The sequence below is a fragment of the Festucalex cinctus genome, chromosome 10 (genome assembly GCF_051991245.1).
Source record: "Festucalex cinctus isolate MCC-2025b chromosome 10, RoL_Fcin_1.0, whole genome shotgun sequence".
Taxonomy (NCBI): Eukaryota; Metazoa; Chordata; class Actinopteri; order Syngnathiformes; family Syngnathidae; genus Festucalex; species Festucalex cinctus.
In genome coordinates, this window is record NC_135420.1 from 24,536,191 (window position 1) to 24,557,920 (window position 21,730).

The 21,730-nt window shown below is 39.2% G+C and overlaps 2 protein-coding genes across 6 annotated transcripts in view; one reads left to right on the top strand and one right to left on the bottom strand.

Moving 5' to 3' along the window:
• The window catches only part of acot11b (acyl-CoA thioesterase 11b), a 16,519-nt gene extending 11,055 nt beyond the window's left edge, over positions 1-5,464 (bottom strand). The window contains exons 1-2 of one of the 4 annotated variants that reach the window (XM_077534287.1): positions 4,663-5,464; positions 1,122-1,166 (exon numbers count right to left, since the gene is read on the bottom strand). The gene's annotated coding sequence lies outside the window, so the exon portion shown is untranslated. Of the gene's footprint in view, positions 1-1,120; positions 1,436-4,662 lie in introns of those variants that run through there. The other 3 variants (XM_077534286.1, XM_077534285.1, XM_077534284.1) reach the window with 3 other exon arrangements.
• Positions 2,190-21,290, top strand: ssbp3b (single stranded DNA binding protein 3b). Of its 2 annotated transcripts, XM_077534303.1 has the most exons (18): positions 2,190-2,395; positions 4,603-4,675; positions 5,708-5,769; positions 5,866-5,950; positions 13,467-13,556; positions 15,435-15,509; positions 15,734-15,796; positions 16,631-16,694; positions 16,927-17,000; positions 17,197-17,261; positions 17,337-17,385; positions 18,236-18,271; positions 18,361-18,412; positions 18,509-18,573; positions 18,693-18,771; positions 18,868-18,896; positions 18,977-19,078; positions 20,176-21,290. In XM_077534303.1, exons 1-18 carry the CDS (start codon positions 2,340-2,342, stop codon positions 20,203-20,205), a joined length of 1,149 nt encoding a protein of 382 aa, XP_077390429.1. In that variant the 5' UTR covers positions 2,190-2,339; the 3' UTR covers positions 20,206-21,290. The 2 variants fall into 2 exon arrangements, with proteins under 2 accessions (XP_077390429.1, XP_077390430.1); XM_077534304.1 differs by lacking the exon at positions 15,435-15,509.
• Positions 21,291-21,730: the final 440 nt, after the last annotated feature.

The following is a 21,730-nucleotide window of genomic DNA, read 5'->3' on the forward strand; positions in this document are numbered from 1 at the left end:
GGATGGGTGACATTGTTGTCTCCGTGGTCTCATGTTCTGATTTGTTGCATCGGGTTTTGAACAAGAGTTTGTTCACTGTTGGTAACTCATGCATAAAATCACGAACGGGCAAAGTACAGACCACTCGATTCTTAAGTCCAGCCGGGCAATTTTCAAGAGTTCTTTTTTGCTTTTTTAATTTAGATATTATTCCTAAAACATTTGTTAATTCATGTGTTATTAAATTAATGGTTAATTAATGTATTGTTAATAATAAAATAAAAATGTTAATAAAATGAAATTTTACATATGCATGTAATAATGTTTCAATTTGAATTAGGAGTTGGTTAATTAGAGATAATATATTGAGTAAAAAATAAAAATTAGATTAATTATAAACAATAACAACATTAAAATAGACAGTAAGCGATTATTCTGTTGTGTTAACATTGTTTCAAATTTTAGATCAGTGGCTTGTGGTCAAGACAGAATAAGACAGAAGACCTGCTTTTAAAAATGAAATTAGATTATTTATTTTTTTTAATATAGAAAATGTATTTGGCTAATCGGTTTTCAGCCTCAATGTGTTACGATTGATTCTGAACTGCGCCAGATGATGCTCAGCATGCTGTTATTGTTCATTTTTATATACTATTTAATTTATGGCTTCTATAATTGTGACATGAAGTTGTTGTATTAAAGGTTGATTAAATCAGGTAAACCTCCACCCCACTGAGGGGCACGGTAGCAAATGCACTGCCCACAATGTTCTTCTGCATACATATTTAACCTCATCTACCAATGAATGGCTCAAATTTGTCCCTTGAGTACTAAAGTTAGGAGAGAGAAAAAAACCCTGATGAACCTGTCTTGATTTACAAACAAAGGCATTTTACTCCAGAGCTCTCATTTGCGGGTTGGCACTTGTGTTGTTTTGTAGTTCATTGTAGTTTATATGCATTACCCAAGCTCCTACAAACTAATACACAAGATTAGTTGCACTGGAGAGGTCATGCATTTTATCCTTGCAATGACCTCTGAACTTGGAATCCACAACAATGTTTGTAAATATACGAAGCTTGTCCTTGTAATGAAAAAAACAAAGTATGTTTAAGTCTGAAAGAAGCGAAAAAGTAACTTACCGACAGTGAAAGTGGAGTCTGGCTTTGGAAGGTGAGTTGACAGTCCTTCAAAAGGCGGAAAACCGAGTAGGAATGAGCAAACGGCAACCCGGAAGGGGGTTCTTGTTCATTTCCCCATTCTTAAATAACAACACGCACACACACACACACTCGATCTCCTGCCACAACACACTCGCCGCTTGGGGGGCATGAGACAGACAGAGAGAGGGAGGGAGAGGCAGAAAAAAGGAGGGAGGGGCCTGGCTTCCCTCCTCTAAACTGGGGAAAACCAAAAGCAGGTTTTAAGGTGGAATTTGAAATATATATATATATATATATATATATATATTTTTTTTTTAGCTGACATTTCTTTTCTTCTTTTTTTAAAACTTAGAATAAATTATTTCACATGTGATGTTATTCCCAACACCCACCCGTCCCAACTTTTTGAACACTCGCAAAATATATACAGCGGAGATGTCTAAAGCCAAGTGCTACAGTAATCAAGCAAAGTAATCAAAGTGCTGGTTCGATTCGGCTACGCAAGTACAAGTAAAAAACAAAAAAAAGTACAGACTGAAATGTACTTCAGCACAAAAGTAAAAATAAAATATTAACGCCCCATTATTAACGACAAACACTTTGAACAGTTTCACCTAGGGGTGTCCTCACTTTTGTTGCCTGCGGTTCTGCGTTATCGCGATGTGAGAATACATCAAATTTACTGTTATACAAGCTGTGCACTAATTTCTTCACATTGTAGGCAAATGTCATTTGTTCAGCATTGTGAAAAATGGTTAAATATTATATATTATATAAAAAATGGTTAAATATTTACAAAAAGTTGAAGTGTGCATACCTTTTCATTTTGTGAAATTATTAATATAAACTAAAGTAAACTGTTACATAACGACGTGTTTATTTAACTTAAACTACAACGCAGCTAGTATATCAGCACAATAGCAAACAAGGAGCACAATGTAGACCTTAAATAATATCTGATGCGCCTATTGGCTCGCAAGACCTTCAATCGGAGCGTTAGCCCCGCCTCTCCCCCCGCCCACTTCTTGGACCAAGTTCGGTTGAATATCTAGTGAGGAGGACCAGTGTACTAGTGCGGTTGGAGTGCGAGAGGGTCGCGGTCGCGATGAACCGACAGATGAAATAGAGTGGAGAGAAAAAAAAAAAAACAACAACCAAAAATAAGCAAGAAAGCCGACTGTCCCAACACGAGAAACAATGTTCCCGAAAGGCAAAGGAACCCCGGTGCCATCGGACGTCCAAGCACGAGAAAAGTAAGGCGAGAAACAGTGACGAATGTGCTGTCTTTTTTTTTTTTTTTTTTTCCCCTCCCCTCGCAACTTGCCTGTTGTTCGCTGGACAGGCTAGCAAGAGGCGATTTCCTGCTACCGAGAAAGAAATTGAATGAACCGCCTTGTCTATTATCGCCTCCCTTTTTAAAGTCTTACTTTAATCTGAAGTCAATTTTCCAACCACCGATTCCGTGCATAAATAGCGACTCGAATAACGAGCGGTAGTGTGACATTTTGGCTCGAATCGAGAGGTAGAAAACAATAACATCGCCTGGCTGCACACTACATTGTTTTCTATGCGGAGCGCTTCCCAAGCTAGCCTTGCTGTGGAGCATTTCGAGGCTTCCTCGCAGAAGCTTTCTGTATTTTCTGCACGAGATACTGTTGCTTTCTCCCCCACCACACTTTGTGTTCAGGGCTTACAGGAGAGCCCCATGCAAGTGTTTGTGCCTCAGCCTGCTTGGCAGCCATTGTTCACAAGGCCTGCACTAGTATGGGAAGACGTTCGAGCATTCGCTATCCTTGTTTTCCACTTTCCGGACATGTATTAGTGCACTCTTTGTCCTCACTAGTACAATTCGGTGCAATAGTAGAACGACTAGGGTTAACTAGAATAATGGTTATGTCTGGTCAGTAATGTTTTTTTATGGTACTAGTGCCACTTTTGTCTTACTAGTATGCAATGAAATCTTACTAGTGCTGCACTAGTAAGTAGGGATGTAACGATAACTGCAATATCGTGATATTAAAACTGCCACAATATCGTCGTCGTCATGTTCGCAATATTTAAAAGCAGCACATCTGTTAAAAAGTCAGTCAGGTTGATTTCTATTTGTGCAGTTCTAGCACCCTCTTGTGGCTGTTTTTTTTTCATGCAATTTAACTTTCATTAGGGATGTTTTGGCCCTTCTATGTTTAAAATCTATACTAATTGTCAGATGAAGGGGAACATAATATTCCTGCGAACCGAGTCAATGTGTGCGTGCATTAACAATTAAGAGTCTCAATAGGTGTTATTCGAGATTGTTGGAGGTTTATATGCATTGCTGTTATGTACAAAAGCACAATATTGTGCTTTTTTTTTTTTTTTTTTTTACTATGAGCTATTTTTTGTACATTGTTGTGACCTTTTTTAAATTTCGCCAACTCCCCATAATATCGTGATACTTACCGTATCGTGAGCTTCATATCTTGATAATATCGTATTGTGATGTTTGGCTCTCGTTCCATCCCTACTAGTAACACGAGTAGGCCCTTTTTGCCCCAACTATTGAAATAATGCAATAGTTTTGTAGTCTAATGGAATGACTGAGGGTCACTCCTAGAATGACTGTCTCACACTAACGTTTTTCCACTACTAGTGCCACATTTGGGTTACTAGTATGCAAAGAAGGAGAAGAATAGTAAACTAGTGCTCTGCACTAGTAATGCTACTTCTAGAAGTTAGGTGTTATGCTAGTAGCCTGACATATATCGACATCCTACATCTATATCTTTGCTTAAGGTCCATGTACGAGTATGGTCTGTCCTAACTAGTAAAACAATCAGCAAAAAAAAACTGTATGGTTTGTTTCTTCAAATACGAGTACTACTTGTGGCATACTGCCAGTACATAATTAAACCTTACTAAGTTACTAGTAAAGTACTGTGCGACACTAGTAACATGATCGGGCCCAACTAGTAGGGATTTTTCACACTGGTAGCCTAATTGATATCCAGCTTTAGGTTACTTTATGGAAACAATTCAAGCTCACTAGTAGAATGATCAGGGTGCACTCGTAGAACAACTCTTAGTAGTAATATTTTTTTCACATCGACTACAGTAGTGCGACTTTTGGGCTACTACTACGCAATTAAACATTACTAGTGAACTGCTGTGCTGCACTAGTAATACGACTAAACCCAACTAGTAGGTATGTGTTGCATACAAGTAGCGTCTTTGTCAAGTATACCGAATAAATGCCCAAAAAGCAGTTTGAGCATTTCTACTGTATGATGTCCTTGATATTCATCTTTTTGTCCATGTGCTAGTAGGCTCTTTCTCGTTAGTAGTGGGGACAAACTGGGTACTAGCACAATGATCTGGCCCTTAGGATGGGTATCAAATAATCAGCTGAATAATATTGTGCACCTGCAACTGTCTTTATTAATGTACAGCTCGAATTAAAAGTGTGATTTGTTTTCTGCAGGTTGGCTCTCTACGTCTATGAGTATTTGCTTCACATAGGAGCACAAAAGTCTGCACAGACCTTTTTGTCAGAGGTAGGTGCCCTTTGTGGATATTGTCACTCTCACGCTCCCTGGCTGTGATGATCATTTCCCTGCTTCTGTTTTTCCCAACCTTTACTGAGCCTAGGCACATATTTTACACAAGAAAAAAATGTCACAAAAAGTGGATATGCAGGTGAATTGCCAAATAGTAGAAGACACATTAATCGTTGTGCCCCTCAATATATGTCACTGGCATAGATAGAACAGAGATACATTCTTTTTTTTTTCTGAACAATGAAGTGAAATTTTACTTTTTCCTAGAGCGGTTCAATACCACTTTTTTTTCCCCCCCAGACCAATAATAGTACCAGTATTCACTTTTCAAGTACTCACCGGTACCGTATCATACCACTAGTACATAGGATTTATAAAACTTCAACTACGGAGATGATGATTCATCGATGTGTCAAATTGCCGCACTATAGCGCCATCTACTGTTGAGGAGGACTTTACTCAATATCAGATTATTTTTTTTTCTTTGGTTTAAGATTTTTTATTTTTATTTTTTTGGTGATGGCAGCCTCCATGATTACCCGATACCTTCAAATAAATCTGGTATCAAGCATTAGAAGAGAGCTAGGTTTCATCAGTTTTCATAAATCTATTTAAAACTGCGAGTAATTGAGCTTTTTTTCCAACATAGCCCTGGTTGATCTCCTTTGCTATGCTGCCACCTGTTGACCATTTGTGTAATAACTAACATTTCTGCAACTGTTCTTTGCTGTTGAGAGGCTGCATCAAGGATTAAAAAAAATCTAAATAAATAATAAATATATATATATATATATATATATATATATATATATATAAATATATACGTATAAATACGTCTTTGGGACACTTAAAAAAACGTATTTACACGTTATTGGGAGCAAATGAGTTAAGTGTATTTTCTAAAATGAATATAAACAAAACACTTTGACCATCCGTGCTATGCTGTAGTGTGTGGTGTGCCTTTGTGTGGTTCCATATGTGTGTGTTATTAAATATAAAGTGTAATCAAATTCCAAACATTGTCCCTAGATACGATGGGAGAAGAACATAACACTGGGAGAACCCCCCGGATTCCTGCATTCCTGGTGGTGGTAAGCGATTGGTGATCTCGTCTCCCCGTGTAAACACGTCCGGGGCTTGTTTACGCGCTCGGCGTCTTGTCTCACGTCGCCACGTGTCCTCCACAGTGTATTCTGGGACTTGTACTGCGCCGCGCCAGAGAGGAGAGAGACATGTGACCACTCCAGCGAAGCCAAAGCCTTCCACGACTACGTGAGTAGTCTGTTCATGAAACAACCTGCAATGTTGCTGGAAGACAACATGAGGCACAGATAGATTATGGATCCTAAAATGTCAATTTTCAGGAATATTGACTCCATTCTCAACACATTTGATTGGTCAGTTATTTGTAAAATAACAGACTCATTTGAGGGGTGGCCAGTACTATCAATTTGTGAAAAAATATGAAATTGAACAAATTTGGGTATAGGTTTCCGTCCGACTTTATCACATTTTCTGTACTGTCAATTTCAAATACTGCCGGTTTTTGAATAAAGAGATGAAAACAAAAACAAAAAAAATCATATGATTAATTGCAAAAATAGTCAACAGGTTAATCGATTATTCAAGTAATTGTTAGTTGCAACCCTAATATAAACCTTTTTGGGGGTTGAGTCAATTACTCATTTTCACTTTTTTTTTTTTTATTTATCCTACTGTCATAATGTTTTAAAAATGAAGTAATTTCATTCTTACAATTCCATTTTGTTTAATTTGGATGTATTGCACATTCTTCTTTTTTTTTTTTTTTTTGTTATGTTGCCATGTTGATGACGCACCCAACGGAGCAGCTTATTTGGTTTGTGGGAAAACGATGCTGATGTCAGCGTGTCGGTACACGTTGACGCATATTAGCCTGCAATAGAAAAAAATCTCAATTGATTAGCGGCTAGAGGAGACGGCTATTAGATTCACAACGTTGGATCAGTCAGTGACACTTTTGTGATTGCGCTTTATGTGCATTCTGTTTATTATTATGCTGCATTTTGTAATGTTTTATCTGTTGCGGTCATATTATCATGTTCCGTGAGCAAAGTATCAATTAGAAGACTTTCTCCGGCATCAGCAGAAAAAGACACCAGCGCTCACCGGTGCTCAGGGCTTGGGAGAACGGGGGGTTGACTCATCAGGCAGGAAGAGAGGGGGTTAGTTAAAATGGCGACGCTGGTGGGTTCGTCTCTTGGCAGATAGTTGTCACGGTAACGGGCCTCCTGGTTCTCGTTGGTGACCTAGGAGCTCGACGAGCGTCTGCAGCGGCGCGCTGCCCTTTAAATCACGACATGTCTTGTTGATGCCAGGCGAGCTTTTTTGCTCGAAACGGACATTCTTCCACTTTCGCTTTGTGTCCGTGTTTTTAAATTGAGATTTGCACCTTGGTACCTTGACTTACAAGTGCCCCAGTTTGCATGTTTTTTTTCAAGTTACGAGCCAACGCTTGGCCTATTTATTTATTTTCGTTGTGTTGCACGCCAAAATTAGTCGAATTACTTAGTTATAAAGTTGTGAGTAGGGCTGCAAAAACACTTTAATAATTGATTAAGCTGTCAATTACTTTTTTGATTCATTGATCAATTTGATCAAGAAAAAAACAATACAATTTCCATCCCTTTATTCAAATTGACTGTGCAGAAAATGCAATATATATATATATATATATTTTTTATTAAGTATTTCAAATGTTTACAAAGTCCTTATTTTGATTTAACACAAATATAATGTGTGTTTTCATGGAGGACTGCAGCAATATCACATTTTATAGACATAAAAACAATAAAAATAAATAAATAAATAAACAAACAAAAAACTGTTGGCTACTGTAACAAAGTATTCCAGCTAATCATGGGAAGTATGGAGAGAGAAAAAATGCTTCTTAAGAGTGATTTTGGGGGATGTATTATACCAGAGTGTCTTATTCATGGGATTTTATGGTAATCGATTATTAAAGTAGTTATGAATTTAATTTGTTAATTGGCAAGCTGTTAATTATTGCACCTCTAGTTATGAGTGACCTTCAGATAAGCTGTGAAAAAAAAAATGAAAAAAAAAAAAGAGTAAGATTTAAGGTACTGTAATGCCCTCGTATGTGGGCAAGGAGAGCCGTTGAGGCACTTTTAGATTTAATTCCTTTGAGAGACATTTAACTGTTTGAAAATGCACAAAATCGTCCAACACTTTAAGCAGGAGGAAAAAATCCATTGAGTGACTTCCAACCATTTTGTGATACCACAATTGTGGTTCAAAATAACCGTCTAGGTAACAATGGTCAAATTAAAAAAAAAAAGTTTCCCTTGGATTTCAGACCCGGAAGTGACCTGAAATCAGACGAAGGTGGCCACCTCTGAATTTCATACACAGAAAAAAATTGCGCTTGGAGACTTTTCGTTTCATTCCCCGACATCTTGCGTTTGCCTTTTGGTCTGATGTTGGGCATTTTGTGGATGTCGTGGGGGGGGGTCAAGCTGCGTGTGTGTGTGTGTGCGTGGACAGTACTAGCGCTTGGAGCGTAGCCATTGTCTCGGTGTGGGGGAGGTGTGCTTGCGCGCGTCGCTTCGTTGGCCGCCGGCGCTCGTAAAGCTCTGGCGTATTCACGCCGGCGATGCCGAATGCTCCCCGAGGGGCCCCGTCGCCATGGCATCGCCGGCTGATTGATGGCTGTCACGGGAGGCGAGGGCCGGATCGGTGAAAGGAAAGGGGAGCGGCGCTGTGGCATATGCCCAGCATCCACCAGGAGGAGCTGACACCAGGCGCGAAGGGGGGGGGCGTCCAGTCGGGATCCGGGGGTTGCTTTTACGATGTTGAGTAATGGTTAAACATTTACAAGCTAAACACTGGGCCTTTTTTTCTTTGCGCTTGTTGATTCTAATGGAAGAAGACGGCTGTTAAAACCTGGCTTGGTCAGGAGGCTGCGATTGGGTGGTCTCCGTTAACGTTTCTTCATCATAGTCGATTTGATAGTCTGTGTTCGGAATCGCTGCCAATCTACTACATAGTGCCCGAAAAGTGAGTTTGAAAGGATTTTTCGTTTCCAGTAAATTTGAGTTTTGGCCCAAAAACAGAGTAGAAGAAAAGTAGAGTTGTGGCGTGAAAATATCTTAACACATAGCGCAACACGCGCTTTGCTAGTATTCATTTTGTTGAAGTGGAAGTCAACCATAAGCATTTCCTGACAATAATATGTCATATGTGACCTCACTAGTTTAACCAGGACATTCTGATTAATACTACATTTGTGGAATATGAGTTATGCAGCAAAATTCAGCCATTTTTATCCATTTCATGGGGCGGCCATTTTGCCACTTGCTGTCGACTGAAGATGACATCACAGTTGCTCAGGGCTCAGGCAACAACCAATCGCAGCTCACCTGTTTTCTGAAGCTGAGCTGTGATTGGTTGTTACCTCAGCAACGTTGTCATCTTCAGTCACAAGTGGCAAAATGGCCGCCCACTGAGATGGATAAAAACGGCTGGATTTTGCTGCTTAACTCTTAATCCACTCACACAATATTAACCAGAATAACATTTAGGTCAGTGCGGCTGCATATATTACATATTATTGTAAAAAAAAAAAAAATGGGTTGACTTCCCCTTTAAATACTTAGCCTAAAATGCTGTTTAAATGTGTTTTTTTTTAGCCATTGTTTATACTCAGCTATGTTTGCATCATCTGCTGCTCCGCCTCCTCTTTAGTTTTTGACCTTTTCTAGCCTCCCCCAGTGACTCAAGGGGTCCGAGACAATTTTGCCCAGCCTGCAAACTTGTGCGCTTTTTAAGCGTGCACATGTACAACCCAAGTCGTGCCTATTGGGGAGGGGGTAGTCTGTCTTAAAGAGGCCCCCTAGGAAGCTGTTAGGAAGGTTTCAGACAAGAGCTCATGGCCCGAGGCAGGTCTGGGACATCTGCCCCCCCTTTCCTGTTCCACAGCGTCTATGCAATGAGATGGTTCGTTTTGGCGGAGACTAGCTACATTACAGCAACCCTCCAAACACATCTGTCAACTTTTAGCGGGATGATTGAGGACTTGAGAGACAGTCTTTGTTCAGTTTGGGACCAAATACCCCATAAGGAAACGTCAAATATGAACCCAATGTCCAATGATGGACTAGCATGGAATATAAAAAGGTACAGTGACCATTCCACATTAACAAACATTTTCAGATTTGGTTCTTAACCTGAAAAGGGCATTGAGGCTGTGATCAATTAAACAGGTAACATCTCTCATGATTATGGCTGTTTTACTGCCAATGCATCATGGGTAGCATCTGCCAAGGTCGAGATACATTCTTGTTGTATGAGTACAGTCGAATGTCCAATGAGGACAAAATCAGTTTTGTTTTGTTTTGTTTTTTACCTAAGAAACCTTGTTTGCCTACAAAAGTAATTTACTAGACATTAAGTGGAATCAAATTTAATGCCTTTAAAGTTGTTGAGCCAAAAGGTTACGCAAGTGCTTGCTTCTGTTTGACGTGAAAAATTCCCAGCAAGGGTTATGCTGCCACTCTAATCAACTTCCTCTCTTCTGGGAAGAATTTCTAAAAGATGTTGGTGTGTGTGCGCGTGTGCGAATACTTCTCTGTTGTAGTTCAAGACAACCGTTTGTTTTGGTTTCTTCCATATGAAACTCATCCAAGCATGTCTTTATGGACCTTCCACTCGTAGATGAGATAGGGATGTTACCCTGACGGTTCCACAATCTTGGAGGCATTCAGTGGCCTATAAATCAAAATATGGGAAATAGAATTCCAGGAAAACCAAGCAATCTAGTACATTTTCTAGTTACTTGATTCATCAGATTATTCAATAAATGAAATTAAACTGTGTCAGAAGCACTGACCTACATTGACAACCTAAATTCCAACATTTGTTCCATGAAATTAATTTATTCCCAACAGTTTATTGTCTTCATTTCTGAGTGTTTCTTGTGGCTGCACTGCTTTCAATGGATCAAAGTGTTTTTTAGGTGCCATTTCTATTGAATTTGCGCAGGTCGTCAGAATTAGTCCCGGCTGAATTACAACTATTAGAATCGGGCATGTTTCTGGAACCACTCAGATTCCAAATTCAGATTTGAGAGAACAAAACTTGTTCCAGCAAACTTTGACTAGCAAAACATCACCGTAGCGATCTGTGCATATGAATACATTTGGTAATCTCTAGCAAGTATCATATATTTACATAAAAAGTCGTTGTTGGCTCAATATTGATTCCTTAAGCAGTTTTATCTGTTTCTATAATTGCAACATCAATGTCCCTCATGACACACTAATGTCGCATAGTGGCAGAAATATATGATTCTATTTTTCATACTCATTTAACTGTTTAGCTTATCGTTTTAAGTTAATATAACTTAATGAGTGACTGTATTAATTAGCTATAAAATACAAATTTGTCTTTGGAAACCATATTTGTCCACTTTTATGTTCATTAACTCATTAACTCACAGCCATTTGCACTTTAGCAACCCCCTAGGCTGTTTTACTGGATTTTGACTGATTTTGCAATGGCCACGGAATATTGTGTTCTATAGCTATAAAAACATGGAACCTATCAAAAGAAAGATTGGAGTCTCTTCTTTCATCAGGAAAAAAAATACATTTGTATTTGTTTCTGTTTTGCAGCAATTAGCATTAGAATATAGCTAAGTTTCATCATTATTAGCATTCCTGGTGAAAACACTGGCAAAAAGAGCTTGTTGCAACATGGCCCTGGTTCATCTCTTATACTCTGCTGCCACCTGCTGGCCGTTTTTGTAATAACTACCATTGCTTTAAGTTTTCAGTTCAGAGGCTGCATCATAGCCTTCTGTGTGCTATAAAAACAAAACATAAATACGTTTTTGGGAGAATTAAAACATTTAAAATAGGACATATTTATACGTTTTTGGGAGCAAATAACTTAAGTGTATGAAAACTTGAAAATATATTATTGTACATTTAGAACCGATATGCAATTGATTTTAATCATGACTTAGCTATGGAAATCATGCGATTAATTATGATTAAATGTTTCATTGAAAACTGTATTTAAAAGCATTAAATTAGATTTTGCAAACCCTGCAAATGTATGGCCCACCACTGAATGGCAACAAAAACCACACAAGGCAAACCTCTCTTTCCAAATCCTGTCAATTGACTGCATGTTTGGTGCATTTCTCGTTCTCACTATCCTCTAACATCAACGTGTAAAGTCTTACAAAATGCGTGTTTGTTTGCCCGCCATTGACGTGTTGGCACCTCACCTTCTCTTTCTGGCCTCACTTCTCTCCTGGCTGAGGTATTTCACAGTGGCCCTGCAGTGGCAGCCTGCGCAGATATAATTAGGGGGAGGTGCAGTCGATACAGGGAGTGTGTTGGCTGTTGACCAGTAATGTCTTTAGCGCTGGAGGGCTCCAGACAGCGTTTGCATATTTGAGTGGGGCTGATCGTACATCCGTCCATCCTTCCATCGCTGCCGTAATCGCTCCTCGTTGGCGTCTCATCTACGCGACCAAAATGGAGTGGAAAGGGGGCTTCTACTGTTGCGTCGTTCTTCTTTGGACACCGAACAACGCCGCCGCTTAGAAGGCATTAGCACGTCTCATGTTGCCTTCGCTACAAGGAAGACAAACCCAGGCAATTAGGAGTGTGTGACCAAAGCAAATGGCACATTAGTGAATTAGGCCTGTGGTTTGTGCAGGAAATCGGTCCGGTTTGCAGCACTTTGGAGCCACTGACTCACCGGGTCCCTCCTGATGCTTATCACATTCACTACATCATGGACCAGCAGGGCTCGGGATTTGTCTCAAGGACCACATCAATGTTTTGAACTGGTCATACCTCCTCCAAGTACAGTGAATCCGTGTTTATTGCGGGGGATATGTTCAAGACGCAGCTGTATACACAATATAAAGGAAACATAACAGTGTACCGTATTTTCTGGAGTATAAGTCACACCAATCAAAAAATATTTTTAAAAAAAGATCACAATATTGTAAGAAAAAAAAGAGCTCATACTCGAAAAAAATCACAATATTGTGTTTTTGTACATAACAGCAATTGATATAAACCACCTACAATCTCTAATAACAATATTGAGACACTTACTTGCTAATGCAAGCACACATTGATCGCTTCACAAGCAAATTAGGTCCCCCTTCATCTGACAATTAGCATAGATTTTAAACATAGAAGGCCAAAACATCCCTAATGAAAATGAAACTGCGCTAATGAGCTAGCCACTAGAGGGTGCTAGAACTGCACAAATGGAAATCAACCTGACTTTTTTTTTTTTTTTTAACAGATGTGTTCCTTTTAAATATTGTGAATATGAGGACGACGATATTGTGGAAGTTTTAATATCACGATATCACGCTAATCGTTACATCCCTATTTCAAACATTTTTTCCAGGGCATCAGATCGCTGCCAAAGACTACACGAGTAGCCCACGGGTCTATTCTAATAGTAGCTCGCCAATGATGGGACATTGTGATCTCTTAGGAATGTTGTAGATCATAGTGATGATTTGAAAATGCGAACACTTGCAGAGATTTATCAAAATGGGACGATTACCGTTAGCGGATACAGCTGTTGTCGTGCCCATTGTTCTCTCGTCCAAGCTTCAGTCGCTCAACTCTCTCTCAACGAGCTCAGTCACGAAAACAAATTAAGTCAGGGCGCCACTGAACCGCACCTCTCATTTGTAGAAAATGTTTAATTTTTTATTTTTTTTGTGTGTGTGTTCTCTGCTACCCAGAGTGCAGCAGCGGCCCCCAGCCCCGTAATGGGAGGGATGCCCCCTGGTGATGGCATGCCAGGAGGACCCATGCCACCTGGATTTTTCCAGGTCAGTGCATCCACCACATTGATACCAGGCATTAAAAAAAAAAAAATAATTTCATTGCAAATTCAGCACTCATTCAGTCAATTTTTTAAACGGCTTTGTCAATTAATTACAATTTGGCAGTGTTTTTCTTTTTTTGTTGCCTTCCATACTTCAGAATACATGCCCGCTGACGTGCATTGCTTTCACTAAAGACATGGCTGCCAACAGACTAATAACAGCATTATTTAGGCCCAATATTGATGATCTAAAAGGGAACAAGAGGATCTAATTTTATGACTCTTCCATTGGTTTCCGTTTTTTGTGCACACGTGTGCGTGCTCACATCAGTGCCAAAATGTTTGTTTGTTTTTTTAAAACATGAGCACATAATGAGTCATCTTAAGTATGGCCTCTTGTTCATTAAGTTAACAGCTTGGTTGGTGCAGTTATTTAACCCTTCATAGATCCGACAATCATTTTGTGTATGTGGGTTGTTGTAGTTTTTTTGTTTTGTTTTTTTGATGGGATTTTGTGACTTTAGGTGAGATTTCTTTTTAAAAACATTGATAATTATTACCTGAAAGGAGTTTTTTTTTTCATAACTTAAAAAAAGTTGTCGATGGATGGATGGATTTTGTATACCTTCCAATCAAATGTAATCCAATACTAAGTGCTCGTGTTTGCTGCTGTCCTTGTCTCTGCATATTGAACCTGTAGTAAACGTCTTAGATGTTTAGTATGCACGGGCTCATCCATTGCTGTAAACAGGCAGGCGTGGTGCGGCCATTTTCCCTAATGGAGAAATGGAAGTATAATCAATATCTCATGAAGCTTGACGTGTTGGATAACTATATGGAACGCAGGCGGTGATGTTAACTCTTAAGAAGTCTTTTAAATATAGTCCATTATTTGTCCTTACAAAATAGTTGGACTTACCAAAAACTTGTGTAAAAATGTTCTTCTTTTTTCTGTATGGTCAGTTCACAACAGTGAACAGTTCCTAAAAAAAAAAAAAAAAGGAAAAAAAAGGCTGTTTATTTACACTAAAGGAGTGTCAAACAAAACAAAAATGGTAAATGGCCGTTCACTTGTATAATAATACTAATTAAAACATATTTAAAATAACCACATGACTTTGAACGTCTACTAGCTTAATGCTAACACACGACTCGCTCTCATCAGTCCATCAAGCTTGCTTATTTAGGCAGTTCGCCCCCTGGTGGTTGGCTGACTGCTTCCAGGATTCCCACAATAATCACCAACAATCAGGTTAATTTACCTGTGGCAGCCAAAATCGTGATCATGACGATTAAAATTCGATTAATTAGCCCAGCCTCGCAGTCAAAAATCGAACGGGACAAAATGTCTCTTTGAGGGGTTAATTAAATAACTGCACAAGACTGGCTGTTAACTTAATGAACAAGATGACTCAATATGTGTTCATGCTAATTCCGGGAACAAACATTTTGACACTGACGTGAGCGCGATGTACGCAAAACGGAAAGTTGGATCCTCTCGTCCAAATCGGCAGCGTTAGCTTCCCAGCGTACGTGCGGGTGTTAAGTGTTGTTGTGAGGCTAATTGCACGGAGCCTAATTGATGCTGTTATTTTAAGGGGGTGGAATCAGCGTTGATAACATGCTCGTCAGTTCCTTGATTGACAGGCGGGAGAGCCCACATCCTCTTCTCGCATTCGAGGCCAAGCCTCACATGCTTGCTCCTCTCTGCTTAGCTTCCCTGAATGTGTTTGGAACATGATAGCGGGTCTCTGTTTTTTCTTTTTTTTTCTTTGCATCTCTCGCTCTCCAACTGTCCTCTGCCCTGCAGTAACCCTGCTTGTCTCTTTCTGTCTTTCCCCCCCTTCCCTCTATTTTGCCATCATTTTGTGCAATGCCGCAGGGTCCTCCCGGTCCCCAGGGCTCTCCTCACCCTCAGCCTCCTCCCCCTAACAATATGATGGGACCCCACAGTCAGGTAACGCTTCCCCTCTCCCTCTACGGCCCTTCCTTGTTCTCCGTTATTGCTGTCTGCGGTCATTTCGGGGCAGCGTCTCGAAGTGCTCGGTGCTTCGCGCTTTGCTCTTTTGTCTCGGCCCGATGCTTTACGCGGGCTCGGTGCTCGCACAATGGAAAGGAAGGAAGGAAGAGCGTCGGGGGTTTGACTCGAAATCTGACGCAGATGTCTTGTTTGTGTCACAGTCCTTCATGTCGCCTCGCTTCGCCGGCGGACCGAGAGGTCCCCCCATCAGGATGGCAAACCAGGTACAAGTCAAACACGCAAAGGGAAGAATAAAAAACAAAACATTCAGTTAAGCCTTTTTTGGTGAATTATAGTAATACCTTGACTTACAGCTGCCCCAAATTGTGAGTTTTTTGTCATGTTGATCAGTATTAATTGTTTATGAGTTTATATAGGGAAAATGTCTATTTTTATTGTAGCACAGTTCAAAGAAACATGACGCTTTAAAATGGATCAGCATTTTAGAATTAGATACATATTTTTAAAAAATCTAATTTACCCAATAATTTAAAAAAAATCACCAAATGCTAACTCAAATAAATATGCTTCTATCATGTTTAATTTCACTAATTTAATCTAGACTCAATCATGTGTCGCCCCCTGGTGGTTGGCTGACTTCTGTCTGACAACTGTGCATTATTAACTTAGAAAAAGGAGAATCTGAAATCTAAACAAAACAAAGTCTCAGATTTTCACATTTATTGAATGGGTAAGTTTTTTTGTTTGGTTTTGTTTTGTATTACCATCTTTCTTTTCCCACCCTTTAAAAAAGGATCCTGGTGAATTCTAGCACTAATCTAAAGCAGTGTTTCTCAAATGCTTTATACCAAATTCCACCTAAAAAAAAAATACTTAACTCTCCAAGTACCACCATCAAGACTAACATTAAGATACAATAGTGAAATAGGCCTACATATTCATTTGAGGTTGAGGGCTTTATTCCTAAAACATTATGTAATATTATTTAAAGACACTAACATATTTTGAACATATACTATGCCTTAATATATTCAAGTGGAAAAAACAATAACTGTGCAATACAAATGACACATTTATGATGTACTTCTCCCTCACAGCCACCAGGCGGCGGACCCGGCCCACATCCCATGTTGCCTAATATGGACCCAACACGACCACAAGGTAAGAATCGATTTCCTCCATCATGACTCTATATATTTCCTCACCTAGAGCATTTGTTTGCAAAATTGTCAGGTTTATTCGAAAGGAGACTATATTATTTTTTTGGTAACTTTAATTTCATTATTCTAAGGCAATGAAGGAAACATAAGTTTGGGCTCTGGTGTTTTATTGAGTGTGTTCAAGTGAAGGTTGATGTTTTTCCTCCTCACATCAACTGCCTTCATCTCAACAGGTCATCCAAACTTGGGGCCCATGCCGAGAATGAGCGGCCCTCGAGGAATGGGGCCCATGGGGGCCGGACCACAGGTGGGCTAAACTCACTTTTAATGCAACTTCTATTGTTTGGTTGGTCCTCTGCAAGTTATACTCGGGTGCGACTTATATACCCGCTCTCTAATCGTGTTAACGGCAGCGAACGAGTTCTGGTTGTATTCAAAATTTATACGTCTAATTGCAGAAGTACATATCAGTCTTATCGCTAATAATGACGATGTCTTTCCAGAACTTTGGTGGCGGGATGCGGCCCCCACACAACAACATGGGTCCCGGCATGCCAGGCGTCAACATGTGAGCCTTCAATTTCATTCACAATCTTCAATCCAGATCACGACAGTCAGGTTTAACACTACGTTTGCCTTGCAGGGGCCCGGGGACAGGTCGGCCATGGCCCAATCCTAACAATGCTAATTCTGTGAGTACACACGCACACAGAGTAAAGACAGAGAAGTGCCGGTTCAAATTGCAGTTAGATCTCGTCTCCGAGCCGCACAAGTCTTAACGCGCTCTGAGTCTCCTGTCTAGGATGCAATTGCAGTATTTTGTGTTTTCCACGCACATCGGAACAGGCAGCCATAATGCTATTAACCACTCGACTAATTTAATGTATGTTTTGTTTTTTGTTTTATGTATGTTTTTTTTTAATTTAATTTAATTTATGTACTGTGTAGAAAATATAAGGTATATAATTTAATTTGTTTTATTTTTTTACATATATATATTTTTTTTAATAATTTGATAAAATTCATATTGAAACACAATTTAATGTGATTCGATACACAAATTTGACTTACAAAAAACCTCTTTGTAAGTTGAGGACTACCTGTATTTCTAAATTTTGGAGAAAAAAAAAGAAAATTACTGTAGAAAACTATAGAGAGCTATGGTGTTTACTTGCTTAAGTTTCCATCTAATTTCGGACTTATTGATTACCTTTGGAGCTCCCTGAAGATTTTGTTCGAAATTTGGATGTTGATTGTCTAAGATAAAAAAAAATAAAAAATTAAAAAAAATCTACATTTTGAACAAAATGTTCAGTAAACATGCTTTAAAATATCACAATAGTCAAGATTGGCCTTTGTACTTTAAAAATTTTTGACGCCAATATTTTTTTTCTCCTCTTTTTTTTTTTTTTTTTTACTGAAAATGCATATTGCCGTATCTCTATTAAAGATTAAGCAACGATAAATGTGGACACTTTGAGGTGGACAGCATGTGGATGGTCTCCCCATCTGGCGTAATTAAGCCGTTGTTTTTGATTACAGATGCCTTACTCATCACCATCTCCCGGCGCGTACGGGGTGAGATGACACTGTTGCTTTTTAACTGTAACATTTTCAAAACAGATCGCATTTTTCACCAATGTTGAATTATGTCATGTTCGATGAAGGGAGCATCTGGAGGCGGACCACCGGGGACACCCATCATGCCCAGCCCCGCAGGTGACTACTTCCTGCTCATGTACCACCAAATTCATGCGTTCTCCACTATCACTCACCTGAATGCTTATTTATTTATTTGTTTTCCCTTTTAAACAGACTCCAACAACTCTGGTGACAATTTGTACACCATGATTAACACTGGACCCGGCAATCGAAATAATGTAAGTACGCAAATGGTTAATATCAACGTCAGGGACTGCCTGCTAGCTGCTTGATGCTGGCGCTGGTTTTCTGGCCTTCGAGTTGCGATGTAATCCCACACATTGTGTTTCTGCTCCAGTTCCCCATGGGCCCCGGCTCTGATGGACCCCTGGGAGCCATGGCTGGGATGGAACCACACCACATGAACGGATCACTAGGTAACATCGCCTGCTATGATGCACACCATCAAAAAAAAAGCAATCACCTTGTTCACCATAACATAACATTCTCTTATTTTATTTTGTATTTTTTAGGTTCTGGTGATTTGGACGGAATGAACAAGGTAAACGTTGCGACCAGCCGCGTGAGCAAACAGCTTCTCTGTGCGTCCACACAATAACAATAATTTTCTCCCCCCCCCAGAATTCTCCAAACAATTTAAGTGGCATTAGCAATCCTCCCGGGACCCCGAGGGATGATGGCGAGCTGAGTGGGAACTTCCTCCACTCTTTTCCGAGCGACAACGTAGGTCACTCAGGGTCAAATTCTCCCGTTAGTGCTTAAGTCATTTGAAATGTGAAATTAACGTGCGTAGTGGATCCGGAAGTTATACTGACTGCCACCAGTGGCATACGTGTGTTTTTGCATTCACTTTTTAATGAATCCGATGTTGATTCTGTTTTTCGACAATTAATCTAATGTCAACATTCGGCTGTACGTGTAATCTTGTAGTTAAAAAAAACACAAATAAACCTAGATAGATTTTTTTTAATGCAGTTTATTGTCTCATTGTACTCTAAAATGAAAGAATAAAACAAATTAGTAATTCAAGTTACAAATTAAACTGTGGTCTATTAACTAAAATATATTGGAAAGTTTTGACTCATTAAAGTGGCCAAATAGCATCTGAACACACTTTTTCTAGAATGAAAATTAAATGTTATTCATCAATGATAGATTTATTTATTTATTTTGGATTTTAATCTTTTTTTCTGGGATTTTTTCATCCCGTTTTTTGTTTTTTTCTAAATATTTATTTATATTTGTTCGTGGAAATCATATTGCAATTTAATCTGTATTTCCTGAAGATTTTTTGGGGGTTTGTGGAAAATTTAAATAAAATAAATAAATTGTCATTTCAAGTGAATTGAAGAACTGCTTGATATGCAATTTAAAAAATATGAAAAAGTTTAGGTGTTCTAAAATATCTAAAATGTAAAAGTGTTCAACCAAAACCATACAATTGGGTATAATGAAATCGTGCTAGCTTAATGCTAACACAGAACAGTATACAGTCACGGCAAAAAAAAAAATGAGTCAACCATTTTGTTTCTTGAATTTCTTGTTCATTTTAATGCTCAAGGTAATACTACTTGAAGAATAAAATATATAAATAACATTTTTAAAAATATGTCCTATTTGACATGTTAATGTGTTATTTATTTTTTGCCTTTATTTTTTTATTTTTAAATTAAATTGTATGGCCAGTGATTTTGGTTATTGTCAAGAAAAACATGGAAAATGACTATAGATATAGACAACTATTATGAGAACAAATATACTTGTACCAGGCATTAAAAATGAAAATATGATTTCCTAACTCTTGTCCTCTTCTTCTACAGTACTCTCCAACCATGACGATGAGCGTGTGACCTCCTCCGACCCCTTTCCTCTCTCCCCACTTGCCAGCCTTACCCTTCGTAATTTTGCCATCATTCCAAGGATTCGACCCCCCCACCCCCCACCCCCCTCCTATCAGGCACCGCCAAACGCATCAGCAGAGAATCAGGGATCCACACTCGAGGTCAGAAATGCTGAACAAAACGGCTCGGTGTGTCTCTCACGGGACAAGAACAGCTACTGAAACGATTGATCAACAATGGCCACACGTTACCCCCACCCCAGAGAGATGGTTGACCTCTTTTGGGAAATAAATGTGTGCAGGAAGTGTCCCACATGTCCGGGTCGGGTCCACTTCAAACACTGGAGAGTGTACATACCTGTATATGTGCATCGTGAGCTTTTCCCAATCTTTTTTTTTTTGCTGCTCGCCATACGTGCCCACCTCACCATCACATTCACGCCGATTTTTACAGCGTTCCCCCACATCTTCCACTAGGGCCCAACCAATATGGATTTTTTTTTTTGAGCCAGTGGTGATTCCGATATTTAACAGAATAAGATTCTGGTAACGGATTTATCGGCCCAATTGAATTGAAAAATATATAATGATTAAAATCTTAATTTATCTTGGTGCCAATGAGCTATGTTGAAATGAAGAGGGGAGCTTTCATGAGTCAATTCCAAAGCCCTGTTGAATATAAGTAGTGCTTTGGTGCCATCTTGTTGCCAAGAAACAATGATGAGTGAGGAAAGCAGTGACCAGTCAAGCCAAATAGAAAAATATTGCTTTGCTCCCACCTTGTGGCACCTTGAGGCAGTCGTCCATTACTGGAGATTTTCGAAAGTGGGGGAACGCTGTAATTCCGACTTGCGGGTTCCGTGCATCAGAATTTTATTTTGGAAGCTGATGGGCCCTTTCAACTGCCTAAGATTGCCGCATTTTTTACACTTTTTTTTTTTTTTTTTTTTTTTTTTTTTGACTGTTTTTAACTTTCCTAGTAACCAGATGTGGGCCCAACAAATAAATGTAGATGCTTACGGGATGCTGTTTGAGCATTTATTCCATTTTTTTCATATCCATCTTAAGGTTTATTTATCCATGATAGTAAACTACGCGGACTAGTAGACCAACTGTGTCTTACTAGTAATATTTTTTTCCACTCCTGCAAGACACTGCTGCACATTGCCAGGAAAACTTTAGCATACTAGTAGAGCAACTAGATGTTACTAGTGAAGTAAATGTGTGTACTACTTGACATGTGTACACTACTAGTGAAGTGCTAGATCAGGGCTCACCCACATTTTTCAAACCGAGCTACCAGTTTCATGCGTACTTCTGAAATTGAAAACTTGCCGGAATGACCTTTTAATTGTTATGATAATGATTTCTCAGGTGGTATCAAGGTAGGAAACGTATACCAATAGGCTCGACTATTTCTGTAAATATCTGCAAGTGATCACTTCTACATTCCTTGGAAATTTTTGCCAATTGTGTGCTGGAACGCCAAAAGTCGGGGGGAGTTATACTAGGCTGCTGCATTGCCTTCCTAGTGA